Genomic DNA, 27,905 nt, shown 5'->3' with positions numbered 1-27,905 from the left:
CCTAACCCTAACCCTAACCCTAACCCTAACCCTAACCCTAACCCTAACCCTAACCCTAACCCTAACCCTAACCCTAACCCTAACCCTAACCCTAACCCTAACCCTAACCCTAACCCTAACCCTAACCCTAACCCTAACCCTAACCCTAACCCTAACCCTAACCCTAACCCTAACCCTAACCCTAACCCTAACCCTAACCCTAACCCTAACCCTAACCCTAACCCTAACCCTAACCCTAACCCTAACCCTAACCCTAACCCTAACCCTAACCCTAACCCTAACCCTAACCCTAACCCTAACCCTAACCCTAACCCTAACCCTAACCCTAACCCTAACCCTAACCCTAACCCTAACCCTAACCCTAACCCTAACCCTAACCCTAACCCTAACCCTAACCCTAACCCTAACCCTAACCCTAACCCTAACCCTAACCCTAACCCTAACCCTAACCCTAACCCTAACCCTAACCCTAACCCTAACCCTAACCCTAACCCTAACCCTAACCCTAACCCTAACCCTAACCCTAACCCTAACCCTAACCCTAACCCTAACCCTAACCCTAACCCTAACCCTAACCCTAACCCTAACCCTAACCCTAACCCTAACCCTAACCCTAACCCTAACCCTAACCCTAACCCTAACCCTAACCCTAACCCTAACCCTAACCCTAACCCTAACCCTAACCCTAACCCTAACCCTAACCCTAACCCTAACCCTAACCCTAACCCTAACCCTAACCCTAACCCTAACCCTAACCCTAACCCTAACCCTAACCCTAACCCTAACCCTAACCCTAACCCTAACCCTAACCCTAACCCTAACCCTAGAGTGCTGCGCCTTTTACCTAACCTAACCCTAACCCTAACCCTAACCCTAACCCTAACCCTAATCTCGGCCTCTTGCCTAAACCTAAATCTAAACCCAACCCCTAGTTCTGGCCCTAACCATAACCTCTAGGCCCTAATCTTGACCCCATCCCATTTACTTTACCCTAACCATAACCACTATTTTTTTAATCCCTAACCTTAACCCAACCCCAGTTCTATATTTCTAACCCTAACAAAATTGGATTGTTACAAATAAATTGATAATTGAGTTTAAAAACAATTTTAGATTAAAATCACAATTAATAAATTCATTATTGGAGGTTAAAAAGTTTTAAGAATATTAATTTATGGGAATTAGGTTAAAAAAATAATTTAAATTCATGAATTGGCTATTATAGGGTTAAAAAGAGGTTAAAAAGGTCAAAAAAGTTCATAGATTTAAAAAGACGATAAAAAATTAAAAAAGACGAACCAAAATGAAAAAAGGCGAATTTAAGAAAAGGGGCGGATATAAAAGGCGAGACAAGGAGTGAGAAGCTCATTTTTATCCTAGCTCTCGAAGCAGCAACATCCCATACAGCGAGCCTTATTGGATATATTATTATTATTTTTTTTGTGTGTGCCTTTGGCCTGAGGAAGACTCAAGGGAGTTGAAACGTTGCCTGGAGGCACACGTTCATGTAAGTTAATTGTTTTATTTTATTTTTTACAAAGAACTTAATTAAAAAAGTCTTTTTAAAGGCTAGTTTTTTGTTAGTTTATTAGAGTTCATCCTTCTCAAGTGGAGAAGCGTTTTTTGTTTATCCTTTTATTATTATAAATAAATAAATAAATAACACAGACAGTTGATTTCATAGTTTTTTTATTATTATATATCTACCTTAAAACAAAAATTATTATTATATGAATACAAAGCCTAAAATACTTACCTGAAAGAAAGAAAAAAAGAAAGAAAAGGAAAAAGGAGAAGAGAAAGGTAAAGAAGGAAAGGAAAAGGGAAACCAAAGTACTTACCAGAAGATGGACGGAGGCTGGACTACGGTCCGCTACGGCCGTAGACGCCGGGAGGCCAATCGCGGCAGGGTCCGGTTTATGGATGGGGGTTACCCTGGGTGGAAGGACCGTGCACCTTCCGCTTTCTCCAGCTGGAGGGGGCGGGTTCCTAACCCCAATCCTAACCCTAACCCTAACCCCTCCCCTAACCTTAACCATTCAGGGTGGGCCCTAACCCTAAGGTCTTTTAACCCCCACAAGACCAACCCCCACACACCTTATCTCCATTTTCATTTATATTCTTACAGGAATTTTTAACCCTTAATTGGCTCTCTCCCTCGCTTTTACGGTGGTTTTAGGAAATTAAAATATCTTTTTTTAACCCTAATTTATTTTGTTTATAAAATTTTATTTATGTATTGTTATCTTATTGTTGTCTTTGTCAAATATTTTTTTTTTTTTTTTTTTTTTTTTTTTTTTTTTTTTTGCACTATTGGAGTTATAGGAACCCCCAAGGAGAAACAAAAATAAATAAATGACAGTGTAGATACCTGTTGCCAGAGCTGCTTTTTTTATTAGAAATTTTTATTTATTTTAAAGAGCTTTGTCCCCTAACCTAACCCTGCCAGAGCCAGGTCAGTCAATTCTTCTCCTATAAGATGGGTACAAACAAACAGACATTTTTTTACAAGGTGTTTAGAAATGCTAAAGAAACAATTTCCTTCTCTATAACATAAAGCATTAATTACCGCTCTGTGAAGATAGGAAGAGGGGTGTGTCCATCGTCACGGGGGACAGTGCGACGGCGGACGCAGGACATCTCCAGGACCAATCACAACGACCCCCTACGGGGTTACCGCCACGGAAAACTCTTCTTATCTTCCGGTTTCCACCTTGTATCCTCCAGTCTCTGATGAAGCCTGCGATAGGCGAAACGTTAGACCGGTCACCATTCGAACTCCACGAGAGGACTTCTGAAAACGAGGATTATATATTACTTTTGCATATTTTAATTTATTGCCTACCCGGCAAAAACTTTTTTCTGGAAGCTTTCTTTTCTACTGGATCACAACAATGGCATCGGGTGAGTGAAACATCTGGCCAGGAAGTAGCAGGCAAAAACAACGCCGACTCCATCTTCTCTCTCACCGCTAGCTAAAAAGAGACTCCACAAGTGAGCACTTTAATGTGATCCAGCAACCAGCCTTCATTCAGGGGGGCTTAATTTGACTTTTTTTATTTCATTTATTTTATTGCACCCCCCTCCTGAAAAAGGAAACATAAAAGCTTCTATAAGATAACCAAAAACCACTGTAAAACTGACTGTGTATCCCACTTGAATGTATGTATTTATGTATTTTTTTTATGATATGATATGCACTTGGATTAAGCCTGACTGAGTTTTTTATTAATGTATTTATTTTCGATCGAGTGCTTTTCATAATAAAAGCACTCGATCATTTGAATTAAACTGTGTCACTTTACCGTTTACTAGCGGCCATTTTGTAAGGCTGGGCCAACATTTTAAATGCTTTAACCATGGTTTTAACATTTTTTATGTTGGCTCAACTAATCAAGTAACACCATTATTTTATTTATATCAGATCCTCAGTTGAATAACCAAGTTTATTAATTTATTAATTCAAAACATTGAGTTAATTGGATATTAACAGTTTTTTTTTTTTTTTTTTTTTTTTTTTTTTTTTTTTTTACAGCCATTCATATGAGCAAAAGAAATCTTCCTCTTAAAAAGTCCTTTTAAGGAGTTTTTATTTTTTTTATTTTTCTTATAACTCCATCAATAATTTATAGAAATTGTTTTTGTTGTTTCTATTTATTTGTGTAACGATCATTTTTAATATTTTTGTAAATTTATAATTATTATATTTTTCAGCGCTTTTTCAGACCGCATTCCTTTTTAACTGTTTCCCCCTCCTTCCCCCCCCCCTTTTTTTTTTTTTTTTTTTTTTTTTTTTTTTAGCTTTTTTTAGGAAAAACAATTTTTTATTATTTAAAATTTGTTCTCTGTATTCGAACACTTACCTGCAGCCTTCCACTCCAACCAATAGACTCCACTCACCAGAGCCTTGCGTGTCCATGGCGCTCCCTCTGACCAACCGCTTTAGCGTCCTAGCAACACAGCCAGATTCCAGCGAATCTCCCTCGCGTAATTGGACTCCAAACCGAGTTAGGAAAAACAATTCAACTAATCAACGAAACGTTACAAACAGGGAAAATGCCATCCATCAACCTGATAATACTAAAAGATATTTCAAAATCTTACAAGCAGTTCATCATGCAGAAATTATTAATGAAATGGTCAGTAAAGACACTCTCCCGCAGGGCATGCTGAAATTAGCAAACAGAATCAGCGCTTCGATTAAGCCATCCTCACCCAACACATCTGTAATAGACAGAGTGAGAGCCAACACCATTCAGTGGATGTTGACAAATACACACATCCTCAGAGACCATTACGACGCTGTACTAGCCACGGAGTTAAATCAAGTGGGACCCTGGGACCAGACTAGCTTCGACAAAACTCTGATCTGGGCCAAAAACAGATATAGGAGAAAATTGACACCATCATCGGTAGAAACCTGTAAAAATCTGATAAGAAACCACAAACACGTACCGGTAACTGCTCCTCCATCTGTCTTTAACACCGCAGATTTTCCTCCTCTTCCTCTAGCGGCGCGACCAGAAAGCTTGGTTCTCCCTGATCCATCTGAGCCGAACCAGACCGAACCAGACAAGGTGAGGTGCGATCCTGCCACCACGGGTAACGAGCCGAACATCATGCCAGCTCCTGCGCCCCCTTTGGCCCGGGAGCCAATGGCGGCACGCCAGGCGCACAGGCAGACTAAGGCCCAAGTGTACCCATGCCACGCGGACGCACCGCTGCTAGCTTCACAGCCTGCAACGAACAAATCAAAACCCCCCCCGAACGAAATAACAGAGCAACATTCCAATAACACAAAACAAGACAACATTCCCAAAGTGAATTTTGAACTGGTCTGTGAGGAAGACACTGTGGACAACTTACCCATTGGTCCTCAATTGTCGAACGTGGCCGTCACCGTGTCCGAGGAGATTGTGCTGACCTCCACAGCGGACGGCGCACTCAGTGACGTCACTCAAGGTGCGCTCGCTGAGTCCGAGCCGGTGAGTGTGGTGAATACGGTGGGGGCGGAGGCACATGATGGAGATAAAAATATGATGACAGAGGGCACAGTTGAAAGTCAAAATGACACTAATGCCCCTCAGTCTGACTCCACCTCTGTGCCCAAACCCCAACGTACCACCTCTCGCACACGGTCCACACTGGAGCGCACTGAACCGACGGTGCATCAGCATACCATCTATAAGAACCAGGACTGGCGACTGACAGTGAGGAAACCAATTTTAATAATTGGTGACTCCAACTTAGCCAGAATCCCAGTTTTCACCGACGAGCGGGTCCAGGTGGACAGCTATCCCGGTGCCACCTGCTCACACATAACACATCTGCTCAAAAAATTGAATATACAACCGCAAGTGGAACATGTCATTCTGTCAGTGGGATTGAATAACTGCCTAAGGGAACAAACCACACCCACCTCGTGTAAACAACTGCAACAACTGGTTGCCGTGACAACAACGGCGTTCCCAATGGCCATCATCCATGTCCCCATCATCCACTATTCGAACAAAATTCCGGAAAATCAACAATTATTGATTTCTGAAATGAACAAAAAAATCAGACTAAAATACAACTTCCTTACCCGTATTGACAGACCGGACTTCATAGTTAATCCTAATGATCCAATTCATTGGACAAAGGAGACCGCCGACAAGATCCTTAAACACTGGCTTGCTAAGTTAAACATGTGAGAGGGGAAAATGCTACCCACGCACTCCCCCCCTCTTCGAACATAATTAACTTAAGCCAGTCATTCTCCCTAAATAGAGCAGAGATACAAATCCTGGAAAAAGGACTGACTTTTATACCGACACCCAAACCACCAACTACAACAGAAATACGCAAAGACCTCCACCTGTATCATCGTAGAATAAAGCTATTAGACTACTTTGATTATAATAAACAACAGGAAGCTGTACCCTTTATCGTACCATCACATTGGGAACCGAAATTGGAAGCAGTGTCTTCTCCAATCCAGAACCTCATCAGGGCAGATATAGCAGCCTTCCGCCAGTTCAAACCGCGCCATACAGGCAGGCAAAACATCAGCCAGGCGGAGAGGGGAGCGCTTGCTGGTCTCGCCAACAACCCAGATATCATCATTAAAGCAGCGGATAAAGGAGGCCAAATCTGTTTACAGGACAAAAATCATTATCTACAAGAAGCCAATAGACAACTTAGCGACATCCATTACTATAAACCGTTACAATATTTACTTCAACCTGAAACTCAAACTATCGTCAGAGATAAAGTTGAACAATTATACAAGGACAAATTCATAAACAATAAACAAAAAACTTACCTTATGGGCCCTGATAATCCTCGTCCACGTCTATTCTATCTACTGCCAAAGATCCACAAACCTGCTGCGTCTTGGCCAGTCCCGTATGTGATCCCCAGTGGCAGACCCATCGTCAGTGACTGTGGCTCGGAGACGTATAACATCACGGAGTACATCGATTTCTTCCTGAATCCACTATCACAGCAACATCCCAGTTATGTTAAAGATACTTATCACTTTGTAAATAAACTGAAAAATATACGAACATGTACTAACGCGTATATTTTTTCTATTGATGTTGACTCTCTGTACACTAACATCGACACAGCGCTGGGCCTGAAAGCAGTGGCTGAGTGTTTTAGCAGGAATCCTGATCCCTCTCGTCCAGATGAGTTCATCCTGGACCTACTAAAACTCACATTAGAAAGGAATGATTTTGAATTTAATGGCAAATTCTTCCTGCAGGTCTCTGGATGCGCCATGGGCCGTAAGTACTCACCTGCATATGCAGACATCTATATGGCAGACTGGGAAAAGACTGCTTTCCAAAAGTGCAGCAAAACTCCAGCCCTCTACCTAAGATATCTAGACGATATTTTTGGAATATGGCCGTATTCATTGGCAGATTTTAATGATTTCATAACAATTTTAAATAGCCACCATCCTAAAATCTCCCTTAAACACAACATCCAACCACAACAGGTGGAATTCCTGGACACACAAGCCTTCTTCTGTGATTTCAATCAAAATTCAAAAGGTTTAGCTACTAGAGTATATTTCAAGGACACAGACAGGCATGCCTTACTCCATAAGACTAGCTTTCATCCCCGTCATACATATAAAGGTCTCATAAAATCACAACTTATCAGATTTCACAGGATCTGCACCTACAAACAGGATGCAGAAACTGCTACCAACACTCTATTTACAGCTCTTAGGCCGAGAGGCTACTCAGACAGGTTCCTCAGAGCCGTCAAGAGTGAGGTAAGGAGACTTTTTGAATCATCCGGGGAATATACTAGCAGGAAGAATAACATGCCGGTCATACCCTTTGTGATTACTTACTCACCTCAGGTATCACAACTAAATTCTGTTTTGAAAACCAATTTTCAGAAGGCACAAAACCAAATCCAGCAACTGGGAGATTTTAAGATGATCACCGCCTACAGGAGAAACAAAAATCTGAAGGACATTCTGGTACACACAGCTATGGGAAAACAAGAAAGACCACGCTCAAACAACCCCAAGTTTGTAAACACACTCTTTATAGAAAATACATTCTCTGACAAAGGTGCTCCTATCAGACAGAGTTTTGAAGAGGATGTTAAAAATGTAGTTTACGCAATCCAGTGCACCATCTGCAAGAAAATATACATAGGGGAGACAGGCAACAGCCTAAAAATCAGGATCTATCAACATACATATCAACTCAATAAAACAGAAAACTCTACTATTCTCTATAAGCATCTCAGACAACATGGTCCCAACAATTACATCTTTTTGGGATTAGAAAATAACAACAATTGGTCTAGATCCTTCAGAAAAAGAAAAGAGAGAGACTGGATAAATATATTGGAAACTATAGATCCAAAAGGACTAAATGAAAAACAATAATTTAAGGTTTTTTTACAAAAGGTATTTAGAAATTATTGCTTTTAATAAATAACCTGTTTAAGAACTCCTAAGTATTTCTTTTTCAAAAAAATGTTTTTTAAATTAAAAAATATAAAACCAACTATCTTTTACATATAAGGATTTTATTTACATGTGTTTAACAGTAAAAGGATAGTTTAAAAATACAATAAAAATTTAAAAACTATAAAAACAACTTGGAGACTAGAATTACAACATAAGTTTTAAAAGCAATAATATATTAATAAATACCATTTCATTGTCCTTATCCTACTCTCTCTCATAAATATATAAAAATATCTCTCCTTGCAGATTAACTTGGTGTTGTTTTTAGCTGAATGGTATGAGTTTTCCCTCCTTTTGTGTGCTAATTAATTTCCTTTGGCATACAATAACCCAACCTTTAATTTATTGATACAATACTCAGCCATATCTAATTTTTTTTTTTTTTTTTTTTTTTTTCCCTATTATTATTTCCAGAACTTATTTCCTAACCATAACCACCTAGGAGAGTATGCCTAACATCAACCATCTCATAATAAAACTATTTTTATTTAACCTGTACATGGCCCCTCCCCTAACCTTAACCATTCAGGGTGGGCCCTAACCCTAAGGTCTTTTAACCCCCACAAGACCAACCCCCACACACCTTATCTCCATTTTCATTTATATTCTTACAGGAATTTTTAACCCTTAATTGGCTCTCTCCCTCGCTTTTACGGTGGTTTTAGGAAATTAAAATATCTTTTTTTAACCCTAATTTATTTTGTTTATAAAATTTTATTTATGTATTGTTATCTTATTGTTGTCTTTGTCAAATATTTTTTTTTTTTTTTTTTTTTTGCACTATTGGAGTTATAGGAACCCCCAAGGAGAAACAAAAATAAATAAATGACAGTGTAGATACCTGTTGCCAGAGCTGCTTTTTTTATTAGAAATTTTTATTTATTTTAAAGAGCTTTGTCCCCTAACCTAACCCCCCTCGGGCGAGGGTGTCTGGTGGTAATGGTCGAAACACCCGTAGACCCCGAGGTCCACCACTGATGATGTGTCTCAAATTTAGTCTCTACACCACCTGACTAGGTCTCAAGGGGCTATTTAAATTGAGTGACTCAGAGGACTCCCAGACAACTGACTGACATCAACCTTATACTTTCTCCGACTCGCAACAAAAAAATAATAGTCAAGCCTCAAAACTCAACTCGAGATTTCCGTTTGAACCTCAAAACACTCCAATCGGTTCCGTATTGATGCGACAAACTTGACAATCATTTTGATCCAATATCGTAATGCACAGCGGGAGGAGGTCGCCCGAGTGACAAGCGCCGGCCCGTGCCTTGCCTTAGTCCTCTACACCAAACCGTGAGTATCGTTGGATGCCACGGGGGGGACTTTTGAGATAGATTATCTTCACCTAACCCTAACCCTATTCATTAACAGGTTCCATGGGGGGGGGGGGGAGTTGTCTCAGGTAGGAGGATGATGGCCTGTGCACTCTAATTTGGCCGCCTTCGGCGAACAAATTCAATTTTTGTTTCCCTACCAACACACACTCACAAGCCTATCACTCCATCAGCCAAGCCTTTACTGCAACAGAACTGCATTTAGTTGCAGAGTCTTGTCCGGGGGGCACATTGATAAGGAAATACAGCCATCTGAGAGGAGTTCCCTCCACACCTACACTAAAAGTGCAGCTCATGTTACCGATTGGATCTGATCATCCTCACTTAATAACTCCCATCCAGCCAGTACGCTTTGGACCGACAGGGGCACCGGTTGCAGTATGTACATGACCGGCCTGGGCAGTTCAAGGACCTACCAACTTCCCCCGCAGTCTTCCAGTGAGAGCTTGTGCTTTCACCTGTCCTTAAGGTCACCTGACTCTGAGTTGCATCAGCATGTTGAAAGACTGTGGCAGCTTGATACACTGCTATATCGCAATAAAAGGGAGGTGACACAATTTAAACAAGTGGCCCTTTCCATTGACAGAAGAGAAGAAAAGGATAGACCACCTGATATTTATGAGTGGCGTGTACTGCCCGTTTTGCACAGTTTGTAGTGGAGGAGCTCCATGTTCTCACTTTGTGATATGTGGATAACTGCCTTAAATCTTTCTGCTTAACACAGCAAGCAAATGATCTCCCCAACTGACTGCAAGCGCTCTTAGGTAATTTCTCATCTCACAACTGAGGCACGATCAAAAGCGTGTGAGCTGTGGTTAACCACTGAATGAGCTTACCCTCATGAGTCCACTCTTGGTTTATGTTGGCACTACCTGTCTGACACACATGGATATAAATTTCACAAAACGATCCACTCGGGTATATAATTCCCTTCTCTACACATGCCAAAATCCTGGTCCAGGCCTTGTGGAGTAAAGAAAGACAATAGTATGAACATATTACAGATGAGCTCCAAAGTGACAATTGTCAGTGCTCTGACTGGAGCTCTGTGCAGCACTCACTGGAGCTCAGCTTACCAAGGTACTACAGACTGAGCTAACTTTGCCCATCTGGAGAAACTACTGGATACTACGTGGTCGACAGCTAATTAGGAAACACAATTTTTCATGTTCATTTTGAGAGATGGGTTTCCTGAAGGAATAGGATTTGATTGTTCTACTCCTCTTAACTGGATTATTTAAATCAGTGCTTGCTTAAGGGACTGTTACATCCCTTTGGTGTAGTCTAGGGGTGGACAGGGACAGTAAACAGGACAATCAAGGATTTGTAATGAGCAAGAGGGTAGTTTGATGATTTATTATACAAACGTAAACTTTAACACAAAACACCAAGCGGGGTTAACAAATGTGGGGGGAGAAAGGCGAAGGTGGTGTGCCAAAGGAATGAAAACCAATAAAACAGAATGAGGCCTACCCCTAACTGCTGACTGAAACAAAATACACAAAAGAAAACCTGTCAAATCTGATCTAAACCAAAAACACGGGGTGGCACCCACCACTAACCTAGTGTTTTTAGACAACACAGAACTACGTGGTGAAAATGTAAAGGGTACCCCCAACTTACCTATCCTTTCTCCCCCACACAAACCTTCAAATAACAATTGTAGTCAACATGACACAACACAGGCAGTCTGGTAGGGCAATCAGGGGGAAATGAGAGAGAGAGCTCCTCATCCAGGCTCCCCTTTTATGTCAACTCCCCGGCAGATGATTGGCCACTCGGACCGCCTGGGGACCAATAGGCCGTCCTCCAGTCTGCTCAGGTGCAATCCAATCATCTCATCAGCACCTAGAGGGAAACTAGGGGAGGGAGAAAAACAGGAAACAGAGGGAGGAGGAAAACAACAACAAAAAAAACACTATGCCCCTGCGTGGCACGTAACAGGACCAAGAGTGAACAAATTTAATTCAGTGCCAGCTGCTATGACACAAAGTTGTTGATTTCCCAAGCAACAGGAGCAAGAGCAAAGTTAGTGTGGAACAGCTAAGTCTGCAGGAAGAACAAAGCAGCAACCAGCAGCCTCCTCTGCAGCATCAAGCCACACAGCTGGACAGGACTTCACTCTACCAGGAAGTCACAAACTCACTGGACTGAGCACAACACTTGCAAGGACTTTTCTCTTTTTGTTCCATGGACTGGGTAAAGTTGACTGGGCATAACCTATACTGGCATAGCATAGCACAGCACTGCTAAGCACAGCATTCTTAACTTTATTGATGTACACGTGATCTGGTTAATGTATCTTCTGAGCTTTGTTGTTATGTCTGCTTAGGTTGTTTGTTTGCCATACTGTTATCTTGATACTTGTATGTTCACACAAATTCCTGTAGCACACTTAGAACTTGCATGCAGCCTTTTAGTCCACTTGACTTCACACTCCTTCCCCCACATGCCATGTGATCATAAGCCATCCTTGGCTCTGCTTGACTTGATGGTCAAGTGAACTGTCAGTGAATTCAGGGGCAGAGTATTAAACGACTGCAGTCAAGTCGGACAACAATCTACTTTGTGTAGTGACTGTGCGGTATTTTATTAGGGCATATCTGATTGATTATCAATTATTTTATCTACATATTTTATTGTTTATTCAGATTAATGGACTGCAGTTTGTCAGAGATCAGCTGTGCTTCTGTGGTCTCCGCTCTGAAGTCCAACCCCTCCCATCTGAGAGAGCTGGACCTGAGCTACAACGACCTGCAGGATTCAGGGGTGAAGGATCTGTGTGGTTTTCTGGAGAGTCCAAACTGTAGACTGAAGACTCTGAGGTCAGACACCATTTCTTTAATTTCTGAGAATGCTGTTATTATACCGATCCACATTGAGGATCTTAATGGTAAAATCTGTTTACTTCTTCGCTGGTTTAGTCCAGTGACTCTTTCTCTTGAACTGTCCTCTTGAACTTGAAATCAACTGTCTTGATTTCTTTTAAATTAGAAAAACGCTGACAATTACAAATCTATAATGATGATTGATGGTTGATGATGGTTCCAATATTTTAATAAGACATTTAACTTTGCACTAACTGAATATTCAAACCCAAGATGTCATAATAACAAATTTTCTATGTTTGACACTTGAAACAATTGTTGTTATTAATATTAATGAGAGCTGCTGCCACTGTTTGTAACCTGCATCCTGTTGTTTCAGGTGTTTGAGTTTCCATTTTCTAAACTTCTTTTTTCTAAACCATCTTCAGCTCTGAATAGATGTTGAAACATTGAACAGTTTCAGGCAGGATCTTCTTCTAAAGTCACATCTTTTATTCTTTATTCAGATTGATGAAGTGCAGTTTGTCAGAGATCAGCTGTGCTTCTCTGGGCTCAGGTCTGAAGTCCAACCCCTCCCATCTGAGGGAACTGGACCTGAGTAAAAACTGGGACCTGCAGGATTCAGGAGTGAAGGATCTGTGCAGTTTTCTGCAGAGTCCAGACTGTAGACTGGAGATTGTGAGGTCAGTTCACTGACTGTTACTGTTATAAATCTTATATCTTTTATCCACAACTGAACCTAATTTATCTTCACACATAATTTGAATCCATTCATTTTGAATTCATTAATGACATTAAAATTTTGGCTGTCACATTTCCCCAGTTTTTCTTCTATGCATATTATTCTTCAGTTTCCGGTCATTTCAGTCAATTATCATGAGTATTGTTTGTTCACTTCAATTAAACCTTCACAACTCACACATATATTTCTCTCAGTCAGAGGACTAATGTTTGCTAAATACACTTTAGAAAATGTCCAGACTTTGTGTTAAAGTTAATTAATTTTTATCACAACAATATACAGAAGATTCTCAGAGCTAATATTTGTACAAATACATTGAAATGCACTTGATGAAGAGAGTTGAATTTACTTGTTTAAAGTCAGCAGCATGTTATGAATATGTGTTGACATGAACAGGTGTATGAATGTTGTGCTGACATTTGGAAGAATTCTGTAGAAGCCTGACATTATGATAATCCACAATAACAGAAGGACATATCTGATTGATTATCAATGGAAGGGTGTAGATAAAATCATCCTGTATTCTTTCTTCAGACTGATGGACTGCAGTTTGTCAGACATCAGCTGTGCTTCTCTGGTCCCAGCTCTGAAGTCCAACCCCTCCCATTTGAGAGAACTGGACCTGAGTGAAAATGAGCTGCAGGATTCAGGAGTGGAGGAGTTGTGTAGTTTTCTGGAGAGTCCAGACTGTGCACTGGAGACTCTGAGGTCAGTAGAGGGGTGGAGTCAGCCCATGCAGCTCTCAGCAGTATTGCACTAAAAACAGTATCAAAGCAAAGATCAAGTGTTTCATGTAAACTTTCTCAGTTGTTGCTTTCCTCAGTGAAGCTGTGAGAGGAGAACAGTGACAGGCTTCAGAACTGGACAGAAAGACAGAGAGAGACAGTCAGCCAGTCAGAGCAGCCAGAAACTTGTTGTGATCATGTGTTTGAGTTGATGTGAAGATGATGTTGTTATTGTGTTCATGTCTACAGGAAATAAAGCTGATTACAGCTAACAGCCTCACAGATGGACAGAGACAGTGGTCATTTATCAAACTAACCATCAAATCTGATCATCAGATCTGAGACTGTTCTCTCATCTCAACTCTAAAGAACTGATAAGCTTCATCTTTGTCACAGTTCTGAGATCAGTCTGACTGACGCCTGCAAATCACTGGCTCTTTTTTTTTTTTTTCAGAGAAGCATCATTACACTTTGTAACCATGTGGTCTTTCTACAGGCCAGAACCTCTGCTGAAGTGCAGCAATCACATCTGTATATCTGTCCATCTGTCAGATTTTTTCAGTGACAGCTTCCATGTTTATTTGTCAGGTGATATTTCAGAAGCAGTTCATCAACACAGAGAGACTCTCTGTTTAAATGTGCTGCTCCACATCGGGTCTGAACAAGACTGAAGTCCCTGCTGCATTACTGATTGACAGCTGATGAAGTGAGTCTCTGTAAACAACTCTGTTGTCTTGTTCTCAACAGCTGGAATTGATTACCTTTGTAAAGGTGAGAGTGAAGAAGATCAGCTGTGTCCTGATCATCCAGAAGTTGAAGCAGCAGCAGCTTGTGTGTAGAGAGACTGTGACTGGTCCATGTTACTGGGAGGTGGAGTGGAGAGGAGAGCTTCATCCAGCAGTGCCTGAGAGGAATCAGAAGAAGTGGAGACAACTCTCACTGCTGCAGTCTGAACTGATCTGAGAACAGTCCAATCCACCATCATCCCTGTGTGTTCCTCTGTATCTGACAGAAAATCATCAGGGTCTCTGGAGTTCTCTGCTGCTGCTCTGTCCTTCTACACACTCTCTGCACACACACTGAGACTCCTCCACTCCTTCTGCTCCACCCTCCTCCACCTCCTCCATCCTCCACCTGGACTGATGTTCTGTCTCCATTCACTCAAATATTCTGAACGCAAAGGGATGAATCTGATTAATCAGCACCATCATGTGGTGTAATGGAGAATTGCAGCTAATTTCCACATTGTACAACATTTCTAAATATCCTGTAGGTTGAAATCAGGATGCTGCAACAACAAGAGGGTGGTATTATTCTTAGATTAAAGTCACATATTTGAGATAAATTATTTATTGCATAATTAATAGGGAAATAACAACACAAAATGATACATTGTTGGAGGGATGAAATGTATACAAAGTAAAGTACATCAAGTATGCAAAAATACTGAGAGCCCTCTCAGCTTCATCCATAAGGGTTAGGGTTAGGATAATAATAATAATAATAATAATAATAGTAATACTAAGAGGAATACCAAAAAAGGAAAGGAAACCCCTTATCCCCCTTCACCATCCCTCATCACTAAGGTTATTAATTAAGTCAGTTCAAGCTTTTTCATTTAATTAAATTATATCACAAATGTAGATACATACACTCATACATTTACATATGTGTATATGCATTCATGCATCAGCATGCGCCATACTACACATACACATGGATTTAACACATATTAAATCAACAAATTCGATTACTGGCATAGTTTTGTTTTGTTTGTTTTTTTTTTCACTTGACAGTGGTTTGGAACAGTTAATCATGTTTTCCATCTGGTTCTTCTTCACCCCTAGCACTCACTAAAGGCCCCCAGCCCTGGCAGCTTGGGCATTGGTGGGACTCATAGCTGGTCCTGGATTCAGACTTTGGCTCAACCACTTTTTTTTCTCATTTGAATGTGGTGTAGAAACAGTTTCTATTGTTTCCTCATTAATGTATCACCTGTTCTAAATGTGCCTGTTAATACTTTAGTTATGGATCCATGGAGGAGTGCCTAAGTACTTCAGTACTTGGGCTGGAAAGTGTTTCACCTGACACCATGCTGAAATGAGCAAAGATTTAAAATGATAATAATAATAATAATAATAATAATAATAATAATAATAATAATAATAATAATAATAATAAAGTAAGAGGGAAAAAAAAGAAAAAAAGAACCAGAATCTTATTCTCAACCCCTCTCACTGGCCACTCCCTTCCTCAGTCCCCCTGGTCCCTGATCCAAAATCTGAATCAGGGACCAGGTATGAGACCCTCCAAGAACCAAACAGCCAGGGCTGGGGGCCTGGAGCCAGTGCCAAGGTGCCAGTGCAAGGACCAGGTGTGAAGTCCTCCCAGTCGCAACCGCAACCCTTCCTCCCTGATCTGGGCCTTCCCCTCCATGTGTACCCACACCTAGGCACCCCTCTCTGGATCCCTAGCTAAAGTATCGGCAAGCAGATTTTGGGCAAGTATAAAAACTTATGAGCACAGTAAATTATACTGTTATGATTAAGCAACCTACACTAATGTTTTGTTGTTTTTTTACATTCAGATACAGTGATGATATGGATATATCTACAACAATTGACTGTCATTCAGTATGGGTTTTTCTGGCCTTGTCCCTTGCATACAGAGATTTCTCTGGATTCTCTGAATCTTTTAATGATATTATGAACCATAGAGGCTGAAATTCACAAATTCTTTGCAATTTTATGTTGAGGAACATTATTCTTAAACTGTTACACTATTTGCCCACACAGTCTTTCACAGAGTGGTGAACCTCTCCCCATTTTCACTGCAGAGACTCCACCTCTCTGGAGCCTCTTCTTATACCCAATCACCTACTGACCTGTTGCCAGTTAACCTCATTAGTTGTGAGATATTCAACCAAGGGTTTTGTTTTTTGTTTTTTCTGGCATTACACAACTTTTCCGGTCTTTTGTTGCCCCTGTCCCAACTTTTTTGAAACGTTGCTGGCATCAAATTCAAATTGAGCATATATTTTTCATAAAACATCACATTTATATGTTTTCTTTGTTCTATTTCCAATTAAATATGGTTTACATGATTTGCAAATCGTCATTTTCTGTTTTTATTTACATTTTACACAATGTCCCAACTTTTTTGGAAACGGGTTGTATATGACTGTCTGAAGAAAATAAAAACATGTAATGGTTACAACTGACAGATGAGGCCAAGAAAAGTTCCCATCAGCTGAGTGTGTCCGCTGTTCTCCTGAAACGTCCATCCATCCTTCCATTTCCTATATCGCTTATCTGAAACCGGGTCGCGGAGGGGGGTTGCAGCCAATCCCAGTTGACATTGGGTGAGGGCGGGGTACACCCAGGATACACCCTGGACAGGGCGCATGCTGGTCGCCAGTCTATCGCGGGGCTCCCTTGAAACAGTGGAACAATGATTGTCTGCTCCGGGGGCGACCTCTGCTGGTCATTTTAGACAACACAATTTGAGAAGGACCGCAGAGGCGATTTTCATATTCCTCACGCTTCCAGACTAAATTATGTATCACACACTTTTTGGAGGAAAGATGTTTAATGTATAAATTGAAACAACAAAATAATAAAAGATATGTAATTATGTAGCCTATGTATGCATTTGTTTATCTATTCATTAATCTATAACCATTATGGAATAGTTCCCGTTCTTGTTTATTGTTACATTTGTATGTCCTTTTGGCTTTTATTTTGACTTTTTTAACGTTTCACTTCCTCTTCCTGTCTTTAAACATATGTATTTTTTTGTCCTTCATACTTATGTATCCGGTGTTACCCATGCCCTAATTTCAGACCGTCAACACACTGATTACATGAGTCAGTGGAAATGAAATAGCAAATCTTAATAGAATTTTAGTGACTACTTTACATGAGTCACTGGACAAAAAAATGCAGCAACTTTTTATCCGTTGACTCATGGTATTTGTAGCTTACCTGTGTGCAGGTGCTGACATGAGTTACTAGGTCACACCTGTTTCCTAAGTGATGACACAACATGACACAGTCCTGACCGCAGGCCAGAAGTTTCTGGATTAATGGGAGACGTGTGATACTATTACGGTACACTGCTGTTTTCTAATGTAGTATATTATTTACACTGATGAATACTGTAAGAGACCACGGGTATGTGCCCCGGAATGTAGCAGTGTCCACTGTTCCTGGAGGGTAAACTGGTGTGTCAAACTAGTCAGATGTAACTCGGATGTGACCGGAAATAATGCTCATGTCTTTGTAAATAAAAGCCTCGCTGTAGAGCATAAGCACTTCGTACAAAGTCCAAGAGGGCGAGGTTTATGTTGAAGTGTTAGTCCGGAACTTGTGTATAATGTGTATTTGTGCACACGGGGCAGTGTGTGAGTCCTGTGTGCCACGTTTCACTAAATGACGTAATCCCAGTGAGGGCTGACAGGTCGCTGCTGCAGTAACGTTAACGACACACCGACACACTCAGAGAGAACCGGCCCGGTTAGACACATCTGCTTTGTTTGTTCCCATTAGGTTTACGGCTGTTGCGACGGTCCACTGTCTGTTTTTAGACACCGGCCCTCAGTACTCCTGACTCGGCTAAACCGTCTGGCTAATGTTAGCTGTTTCCTGGTCGGAGCTGCAGCCATTTTGGGTTTTTACTGAGAAACAAGTAGCCGGCCACGGTTTGGGAAGCTGAGTAAGCTAACGCATTTTCATCCCTAAACAGCGCTGATTATCTGATTCAAAGAGACATTTCACGAGAGGGGACAGGCCGTACATCGAGGCAACAATGAATCCAGAATAGTAAGTATCAAGCTGAACATCGATGTGTTATATTTTGGATCTCAGAGCTGAGGTTAGCTTAAGGTTAGCTCTGTGCTAACACGTAAGTTAGCTTTGGGAAATAACTTCATATGAGCGTTGAGCTAAGTTAGCGGCTATCATCAGCTGACGTTAATATCCACCCGCTCCTGTCTCAGATACGGCGATTATTCTATATATATTTAGATAGATACATGGTTACAAAATAAACAGTAAAATGTTGGTTATGTCCTCATAGTCCAGCTGTTGTTTCCAGCGGCAGCAGCTTCACTGACTCTGGTTTCAGTTCTTTGATGTAAATACAGGACAAAGCTGTGACTGCTCCCTGCAACGTAGATAGTCAACAGTTAGTGTTGTTTAGCTATCACACACTGAGAGTTAACGCAGTAAAACCATAATGACTCGACATCAGAGGTTCCCTTCATTACATATGTAGACAGACGACATCAGAGGCTGATGATTATAACCATCAGGTTGAGTCTGTGTGTGTCGTTGTTATGGCCCACGTTTCTAACCTTGTTATTGATCGCACTCAGACACTGTAGCAACCGTGATCTGTTGTTTACGATCAGGTAACTGGTTGTACGCTTTACCTGGTGTTGACCATGACTCAGTTTTCAGTCAGATGGTCTAGTAGCGCAGAAGCAGTCATGTGTAGGTCACATGCCACAGGACAAGCCCCTGGTTTCACCAGAGCAGTGTTGAGCAATCACTTACTTCAGCTTTTGCTCCCTGGCTTTGGTTTTCCATTCAGTAATGTTCTCATGGCTGGACGGCAGACTTTCTGGACTGCAGTTATATAGTACTACTGTTAAATCTAAGACAAAATGTAGTTTTATGTTATAGTTAAACTAATCGGTGACATTAAATCCACATTCCTCTCTGTAGACTGCTTAATCTTGTATTAATGATTCACCTCCTTGGTATGGACCAGATACACAGAGGCAAGGTCCAAGATACTCAGAGTGTCATTGTCAGAATGTAAGGGAAGCATCTTTTCCCCTCATTATGGTTTACCTCATAATTCAGTATACTGAATACCACACTTCTAGTTAACATGGCAAATAAGCATTTCTGGGACTATAGGAATTTATAAGTTGCACATCATAACCCTCATCAATGGCATATTTGGATTTTTCTGTTGAACCATGGTGAATAGACCAATGATGGTCTCTGGACTTTGCAGGTTTAATGTCAGGGAAACATGTTGTATTAAGGTAACAAAGTGGACTTTTTACCTAGTTTGAATCTTTTTCACACCCTAGTTGGTCAGCTTGTCAATTATGTGTTGAGCAGTGAGTGGTCACCCTTGCATAAGGACAGCCATTGTCCACAGTCACAGGCTTAATGAAAAGGGAATGACTGGATTTTATTACAATGAGGCGAAAAACTGAGACAGTCCTGGGAGGCAGGATACTACCAGGCTCAGCTGATGTGTGAGAAACCGCTTTCCTTTTACTGATGCTGCTGATGGAATATCAGTGGGTTTATACTACAATACCCTGTGAGTTTTGGGGTTTTACCAGTATCAGACAGGTTACATCATTGGGCTGTGTGTGAATAACACAGTTTCTTTGCTGGGATTTATTCATAACCATTGCACCAGCATCATACTGAAACCAGTAGGAATCAAGAAGTCTACGACTTGCTCAGGGGTTTCACTCCTGAAACTGAAAGAAAAGTGCAGTGTTTGTTATTTTGCAACGCCACTGGATTTCCGCTTAGCCTTCTTTCTCGGGCTTATTAGGAGTGTGGTGCTGCAAGGGCTCAGCAGGAAAACTAAGACACAGACAAAGGCTGAATACTAACACGTCTCTGACAAGCCAAATATAAGACATATAAGAAAGTAGTTTGTTCAAAGTTGTTATATCTGCACCAACAGGTATTGGTCTGTGTGTGTGCATGTGTTATGGGGAAGTGAAGGATAATCATTACATTGCCTAATTTTATGTGGGTGTAATTGTGAGTGGTGCAGGATGTAGTTTAGACCTGTATGTTGGCTGCAGACTGCTTAGACCCACCTTGTTGCATGATGGTCAGGATTAATGTAACAGCTGAATGCCCAACCCTTAGTATGCAAGTTGTCTCTCAACAATACTGTTTGAGAGTAAAGAGTGAGTGTCTGTAAGGCACATACCACAGTACACTACAAAAACAGACTACATAATCCCAAGAACTGAACGCTCCTTCTCTCTCAGTATTAACAACTGTGACGATGAAGCACATTAGACTGCTAACAATTTAAAAAGAAGCAGCTTGGTAGAAAATGAGAGCCCACGCCTTTCTGTGCCTGATGTTTAGATCAATGTCGGAAGGTTTTTGTGAGGAACCATTGTGAAACAATCGGCAAAGCAAGTTTTAGTTTAGTCTTTTCTCTTCTCTTGATGACTCAGTGCTTTTTTTTTTTAAGACTAGTCAGGAAGTCAGCTCTGTTGTTCTCAACGGCAATGATGTTGTATGAAATTGTCATCCTAAATCCTAATATTGATACTAGCAGTAACTGGTGCTTCCGCTATCCTGTGGTGTTCAGTGTGGTGTTCAGTATTACTAACTCCAGTTACAGTTGTGTCGGGGTCATTGGAAAGTACCACCTTAGGAGCAGGGACTTTTGCAGGTGGGTAGGAGGTCTGGTCCAGGAACCAAAAGTGGAACCAGCTTTCTGTGGTTAAAGTCCAGATGAAGTTCCTACTCAATAACAGGCACAAGTGAGCTGTTTTATCAGCCATGGACAGATTATGAGAAAATGGACCCCAAGGCAAGTAGAAGTCCATCCACTCGTCCTATATAGGACACCCGGACTGAATGAGACACAGAGTGACTATAGTTTTGTGTCCCCTTGTGGTTGTTGTGAGTGTCTTTGCAGTTGTTTTGAGTCTCTTTGTGGTTGTTTTGCATTTGCAGTAAGCATGAATTAGACTAACCTCAGAAGTGGAGTAGATAGGTACAACATATGTCCAATCACATGATCAACCAGCTTCCTGCATGTCCTTCTGAAAATGTAGCTGAGCTCAGCAGGTTTCAGTGTTTCCTTTCCTTGTAAATTGCAGACCTTTCAGTCACACTGCCAAATGATGTAATGACACTAATGCTGATCTGCATATTTGCATCCAACTCAAACTGAAATGAAATGAAAGAAGTCAAATGCTCCTTGACTGCTATGATGAATCAGTGTGAGATCTTGAATCAGACTTGAGTATTTTCAGGCCCTTACTATCACAGCCATTTATTTATTTAAATGGGTAATCTGTAACTCACTTACTTGGTTAACCATTCCTGAATGTCCTCTAACTAGTGTGTTTTTTTGCCTTCCCTCACAGTGACTATTTATTCAAGCTGCTCCTGATTGGTGACTCTGGTGTTGGAAAGTCTTGCCTTCTCCTCCGATTTGCAGTAAGTTTCCAGAGACATTGTCTTTATGATAACTTTGACAACGATGCATCTTAACTATCTAAACTGGGTTCCTTATTAACTCAGAAACTTGTAAACAGGATATGATGCTTACATGTGTCTGTAACTCATTCATTCACAGTGGAATATGCTCCACTTTACTATTGAAAAGTTCACCAGCACCTTGTACTAGTAATGACTGACGGTACTGCAGGGAGTGAACAGGTTGTGTGAGCAATCTAACTGACTCGGTTTCTCTCTGCAGGATGACACATACACGGAAAGTTACATTAGCACTATTGGTGTGGACTTCAAAATAAGAACCATAGAACTGGATGGAAAGACCATTAAACTTCAGATTGTAAGTAACACAGTCGGTAGTGAGTATTTGGGGCAGCAGGACGGTGTATGTGGGACTGAGTCAAAATAAACTGGTGTGTGTCTGTGTGTGTCTGTGTGTGTCTGTGTCTGTGTCTGTGTCTGTGTGTGTGTCTGTGTGTGTGTCTGTGTGTGTGTCTGTGTGTTTTCATGGAGATGAAGGTACATGTCACCCAGTGCAGCAGTGTGACTCACTGATGTGTTTAGTGTTTGGACAGAGGAATGAGATACATCAGGTTTTGACAGTCCTTGTTGGTTTGAGTCTGTGCATGGGATTAGATGACAAGATGATGTATGAGTGATACATGAGAAAGAACAGCAGTGAATCCTCCCATTTGAGAGGCTGGAATCAGAGAAGGTTAAAAAATATTTCCCAGTTTTTCTTAAAAAAAAACATATAAAATGATGAATTGTTTTTTCTCTTATTCAATCCTTTATTTTAAAAGGTTGTATTCATGTTTTTCCTTTGACAGTGGGATACAGCGGGTCAGGAGAGGTTTCGTACAATCACATCCAGCTACTACAGAGGTGCTCATGGTATCATTGTAGTCTACGATGTCACAGACCAGGTCAGTATAACACCACACCTTTCATACTTACCACAGCTCATAGTTTATAATCTAACCCTAACACCAGCAGATGTTAATCTGTTTATTAGTGCTTAAACTTCCCACCATCTAAATGTGGGGATGGACCATGACAAGACTGAATCAGATCGCCTGGTTTCTAATAAACTGCAATGCAGAAAAACAACCTCGTCCTCCTCTTGCTGAGGTCTCTCTGGACCCTTCTTAGATAACACTGTTAGATCCTCTAAACCCTCCAGAGAAGAGGAGCCTGCTTGTTGCTTCCAGTCAGAGCTGGACGTCAAGAGCATGGTGTTGAGTGTAGATGCAGCAACACACCAATGGTATTAATAAGTGTAAAAGCCAGAGCAAGTTCTGTCTATTTGAGTGAGAAACCAGTGCTCACCATAGTCAGATCCTGGCTCTCCAGCCTGTGATGAGGGGAAATGAGTCCATCTTCCTCTTCCTCAGTTGATTTTACAGTATACGATCTTTGATTGTAGGTCAAAATGGAAGTTTTACACAGGAACTAATTGAGTTAGAGAAGCAAACTGATGTTTACATTGTTGTTTGGGTGCACTGAAACGTTGTGTGCTGGCGGGGTCTGTTGTTGATGCACTAGAAATAATGTGACCTGATGTCAGGTCTATATTTGGCCAGGAATACATCTGTTTTAAGGTTGGGCTCTGGGCTTCATGGTTTCACAGGAATGAGTCTTTCTGTTGCTCAGCAGTCTGACAGCACATTATGTGCTCTAAATACAGTTAAGACCTGAAATATCATTTCTGGTTCTGGTTCCTGGTGAGGATCCTCCTGAAACCATGAGATGCTGATGGTCCAGTTCAAACTAACTGACATACATAACCATTCTCCAGGACTTAGACTTCAGACATCGTAAGCAACAAAGTCTAAGTGGACCTGACACGTATAACATGGTCTACCCATATCAGTCTGTTAGTGAGTGGTTTTCTGCATGTAATCATCTGCTGTGGACTTTATACCATGCTCTCACCTGAGTACATGTGATGCATAGTGTGTAACATGGACAGTTCCTTACGTAGGATTATGTAGTAGTAGGATATTAGTCAGAAACAGTTGTGAGTCCATGCTGCAGCCACGCTGGCCTCTATGTCCAGAGGGCAGAGAAATGAGGAACTAGACCCACTCGTCTTCATTATATGCAAAAATGAAATTTTCCCTATCGTAGCATGTGACCTGTGAATTGATCCATAGTTTCTGTGTGGTGCTCAAAGTTCAAAAGCTGTAACATCTCTCCACTGTGCTTTCCGATTTGCTGTCTTTTATCATTTTCTAGTTTCTTTCTTACAGTGTTTCAAACTGACGTCCTATCAGCGAAGTGTTTTTAAGAGCAGCGCACACTGGTCTTAATAACACATCCATTGTGCTTTAAGTCTTAAATTTGCTTCTGTCAAGTCTGCTGAGGTCCTGTAGGATCAGATTTAGCTCATTGCTAATGCTAATCTGTTTCCTGCCTCAGGAGTCCTTCAACAATGTCAAACAGTGGCTACAGGAGATTGACCGCTATGCCAGTGAAAATGTCAACAAGCTTTTGGTTGGGAACAAGTGTGACCTGACGACAAAGAAAGTGGTGGATTACACAACAGCAAAGGTAAGGCACCTGGGTATTTACTCTCACACACACAAGCAGTCGCATCTCATCTTTTTCATGCAACTGTGGGTTTTGTCTTTAAATTGGGCCTTGTTTTCTGTGCTGTGTCGTGTAGCAGACGACTCAAAGATGTCTTAGTTAAGATAGCCTTAGATAGCTTACCCCTAACACTTCCCTTTTAAAATAAGAAAGCCGGTCCCAGCTGAGGGACTGGAGGGGAATCCTGCAACAGGTTTAGCTATGAGCCAGGTTGTAACTATATCACATTAAGTGTAGTATAGCAAAAGGGAATAGATAAGATTTAAGAGACTTCTGGTTAGTTTTTGAAATGTTTTGAGTGCTTTTAAAAAAATCTTTTCACTTGGTATTCACCTTAAGGCTTCACCATGCTTCAAATGAACTACTGCTGTTCTGAGTGGCCTCTTTGAAAAGCAGGCTGAAAAGCCTCCTCTTTATAGCCTCCATCCATCATCCATCCAGACACCTGTGGTATTGCCCCTTTTACATTGGACAAAAAAACACCCCTGCTAACATCTGCCAACATCATTAGTGAGAAAGTTTACAATCAGCATTCACACCAAGGTCAAATGACTCTGCAATAGTCACAGGTGTTTATTGGCTCTGGCTCTGATCAGCAGTGATGTAAACATGACACTTTGGTCAACACGCAGATTTTCAGAACAAAACATTGTAAACAGACCTGTCACCTACCCAGCACGGTGCTATTAAACCAGAAACACCGCGGCTACACTGATGCAAGACGTGCCCCTGAAATAACTTTTAAAAACACGTGCACCGCCAGTCTGCCACCGAGGCTGCGACACCAGTCTGCACGGCAGCAGGAAGCTCAGTCTTTCTCCCCTGCATCTAGGTGTGTGTGTACGCTGTGTAACTACGTGTGATGTGACTACATGTGACACCTGCAGTTGTGTGTCTGTCAGTTTGAACAGATCAGTCATCTGGCAGAGTGAAAGGAACCAATTGCCTTAGTTTAGCAGGTTTACCCACATTTGAAAAACCTGCTTATACGTGCTGATTTAGATGTAAAAAGGGTCCAAGTTAACAGATGAACACTGACAGAAGCTGAAACCTCCTCTACTCTCACCTTCACACACCTGACACATTCATTATGTAAAGTTGGGCTGATTATAAATCTGGTTCAGAAGGCTCAGGAAACGGTCTCCTACTTCAGTCAACAGTCCACTCACAGGCCTCTAATTTCCACATCACACTGTTTAGTTGCACTGCACATCAGCTGACTCCAAATAGGTCTGGGCATCACCTAAAATCAATATCATTTTTTAAAATTATTTTAAAATTATTATTTTTTGGGGGGCATTTTGCCTTTATTTATTGGACAGTGGAGATTAACAGGACAGAGAGTGAGGGAATGACTTGCAGCAAAGACACTGGTGGACTCAGCTTTTGCGCCCTCATGACATGTGCCTTAAGTATTCAGCTACTCGGTCGCTCCTTCACAGAGGAACTCTTATTAACTCTTACTTAATAAAACTCTGTACTGAACATAAATAGAAAATCATGGCTTTTGTTAGTAATGTTTAACATTTAGTAGTTAAGAAAACATTAAGTTTTCATCTGTAGTAGGAAAATCAAACTAAAATATTGCTATATTTTACATGTGCTGCAACAATCAAAATAATATGAAGAATACACACTTTAAATACATCAGTGGGATGTTTTAGTGAATAGAGTGATGTTATTTTAACAAACTCTTGTGTAACAAACTGCTCAGGTGAGACTCTTACTGCTGCAGCGTGATAGCTAACTTCAGGGACAACCTCTGTATCATTACCACAGTGTTTACATGTGGCTTCATTATGTCCTGTAACCCACATCACCCACGTGACATCTGTTTGTGTGTATTAGGTCTTTCAAAAAAAAAAACAAACAAAAAAAAAAATCAAAGATGTGTAACCCCTGTCTTCTGTCCTTCCTGTTTTATCCAGGAGTTTGCAGACTCTCTGGGCATCCCCTTTTTGGAAACCAGCGCCAAGAACGCCACCAACGTGGAGCAGGCCTTCATGACAATGGCTGCTGAAATCAAGAAGAGGATGGGCCCCGGGGCCACAGCTGGAGGAGGGGAGAAGCCCAACGTGAAGCTGACCCCCGGCACTACTGTCAAGCCTTCATCAGGAGGATGCTGCTGAGAGAAAAAAACCACTTCCACTTTGAACACCCCTACCCCACGTCCCGGCCGCCATCCTCCTCTAAACTCCACTGTGTCCCAGTAACCCCCCCACCCCCCCACCCCAACAACAAACCAGACAGGACAGGGAAGACATGATTCACAACGTGTGTATGTGAGAACAAGATGAAGTTGCCTGTATTTGTACTGTACATACTGTAGCCGCACTACCAAAAACAAATAAAGCATCCTTCTTGTCATACTGTCCTGTTATTGATGACCCAGTCCCGACCCCTCCCCCACCCCATCTCAGACCTCTCAGAGACTACTTTTATTTGGCCCTCTGAATGCAGGTTCATGAGAGGAGTGTGTGTGTGTGTGAGAGAGAGAGAGAGAGTGTGTGTTTCTCTGCATTCCTACAGCTGGGTTGGTAAATGAATCTTCATTAAGGTTTCTGTTTGTATAGATCTCTTCTGTTGTTTCTCTTTTCCCTCTGTGATTATGTTGCTGTTTGTATCACCATGTGTCTGTCAGTCAGTCTGTTCTCATTTGAAGGTGTTGTTTTTTTTATTTTATTTTATTTTTCTCATCATCCTCTGCACAGCAGTGTCTCACTGTCCAGCATCTAAAGTCTAGTGCAACAGTATATGTACATAAACAATATGTATATATATATATGTAAGATCTGATTTGCTAGTTCTGTAGTGTTCAATACATTATTGGGATAGTCTTGACTCTTTTTCTCTGCATTAAATCTGTGGCTGAAGACAACTGTAAGTTTGTTGCTCAACATGTAACACTTCAACTTAAAATAAATATTGTATTACCAGACTGTATGAAATGGGAGGACCTGTCTGTGTAAAAAACCTGTTTGAATTATTTATTCTACATTCATTTGGCATATCTACTGCCAGTTACATGGGGTCTGTTTGCAAATTGCTGTGTGATCTCAGTACAGAATTGCATATATAAAATACAATGTTCTCTTGTTTTCTTAATAAAGGCAACTGAATTCAGTTTGAAAGGAACCCTGGGACCAGTGTTTGCTCTATGGATAAGAACAGTGCTCCATTGTGTAGCTTGTATACGAAGGTCAGGTCACGACACAATGGTCTTACATGTGTGTAGTTGGATATGCAAGCCACTCATGAGCCAGTTAACCTCAATCCTAAAATGCTGGACTCTGGCCTGGTTTCTACTTTAACACAAGTCAGCAGTTTTCACAGGAAATCCCATGAAGCTCAGCAGCTGACTGGAAGAACAGCATGAATCACACTGCGTCACTTAGCGTCAGCATGTCTTAAATGTTGCATGGGACACGTTGCCACACAGAACACACTGACCCCC

At 41.2% G+C, this 27,905-nt stretch overlaps 1 protein-coding gene and 1 long non-coding RNA gene across 2 annotated transcripts; one reads left to right on the top strand and one right to left on the bottom strand.

Moving 5' to 3' along the window:
* Positions 1 to 15,223: 15,223 nt before the first annotated feature.
* LOC139623432 (uncharacterized) lies at positions 15,224 to 18,017 on the bottom strand. The gene is made up of 2 exons (XR_011691508.1): positions 17,597 to 18,017; positions 15,224 to 17,089 (listed from the first exon to the last, which is right to left on the bottom strand). It is a non-coding gene; the product is annotated as an uncharacterized lncRNA (long non-coding RNA).
* Positions 18,018 to 18,053: 36 nt separating this feature from the next.
* On the top strand, positions 18,054 to 27,586 carry LOC139623431 (ras-related protein ORAB-1-like). Its single transcript, XM_071481676.1, has 6 exons — positions 18,054 to 18,433; positions 21,769 to 21,841; positions 22,104 to 22,199; positions 22,690 to 22,785; positions 24,281 to 24,412; positions 26,380 to 27,586. Exons 1-6 carry the CDS (start codon positions 18,420 to 18,422, stop codon positions 26,578 to 26,580), a joined length of 612 nt encoding a protein of 203 aa, XP_071337777.1. The 5' UTR covers positions 18,054 to 18,419; the 3' UTR covers positions 26,581 to 27,586.
* The last annotated feature ends 319 nt before the right edge of the window (positions 27,587 to 27,905 follow it).

The sequence above is a fragment of the Trachinotus anak genome, unplaced genomic scaffold (genome assembly GCF_046630095.1).
Source record: "Trachinotus anak isolate AG129_WGS33_773 ecotype Australia unplaced genomic scaffold, CSIRO_AGI_Tana_v1 ptg000007l, whole genome shotgun sequence".
Taxonomy (NCBI): domain Eukaryota; kingdom Metazoa; phylum Chordata; class Actinopteri; order Carangiformes; family Carangidae; genus Trachinotus; species Trachinotus anak.
This window is presented reverse-complemented; position numbering and strand designations above follow the sequence as displayed.

Bases quoted from the DNA above. Each gene is read 5' to 3' on its own strand.
- LOC139623431 (XM_071481676.1), top strand. The intron at 21,842-22,103 runs GTAAGTTTCCAG...TTCTCTCTGCAG, and splicing joins GCCTTCTCCTCCGATTTGCA to GATGACACATACACGGAAAG. The intron at 22,200-22,689 runs GTAAGTAACACA...TTCCTTTGACAG, and splicing joins AGACCATTAAACTTCAGATT to TGGGATACAGCGGGTCAGGA.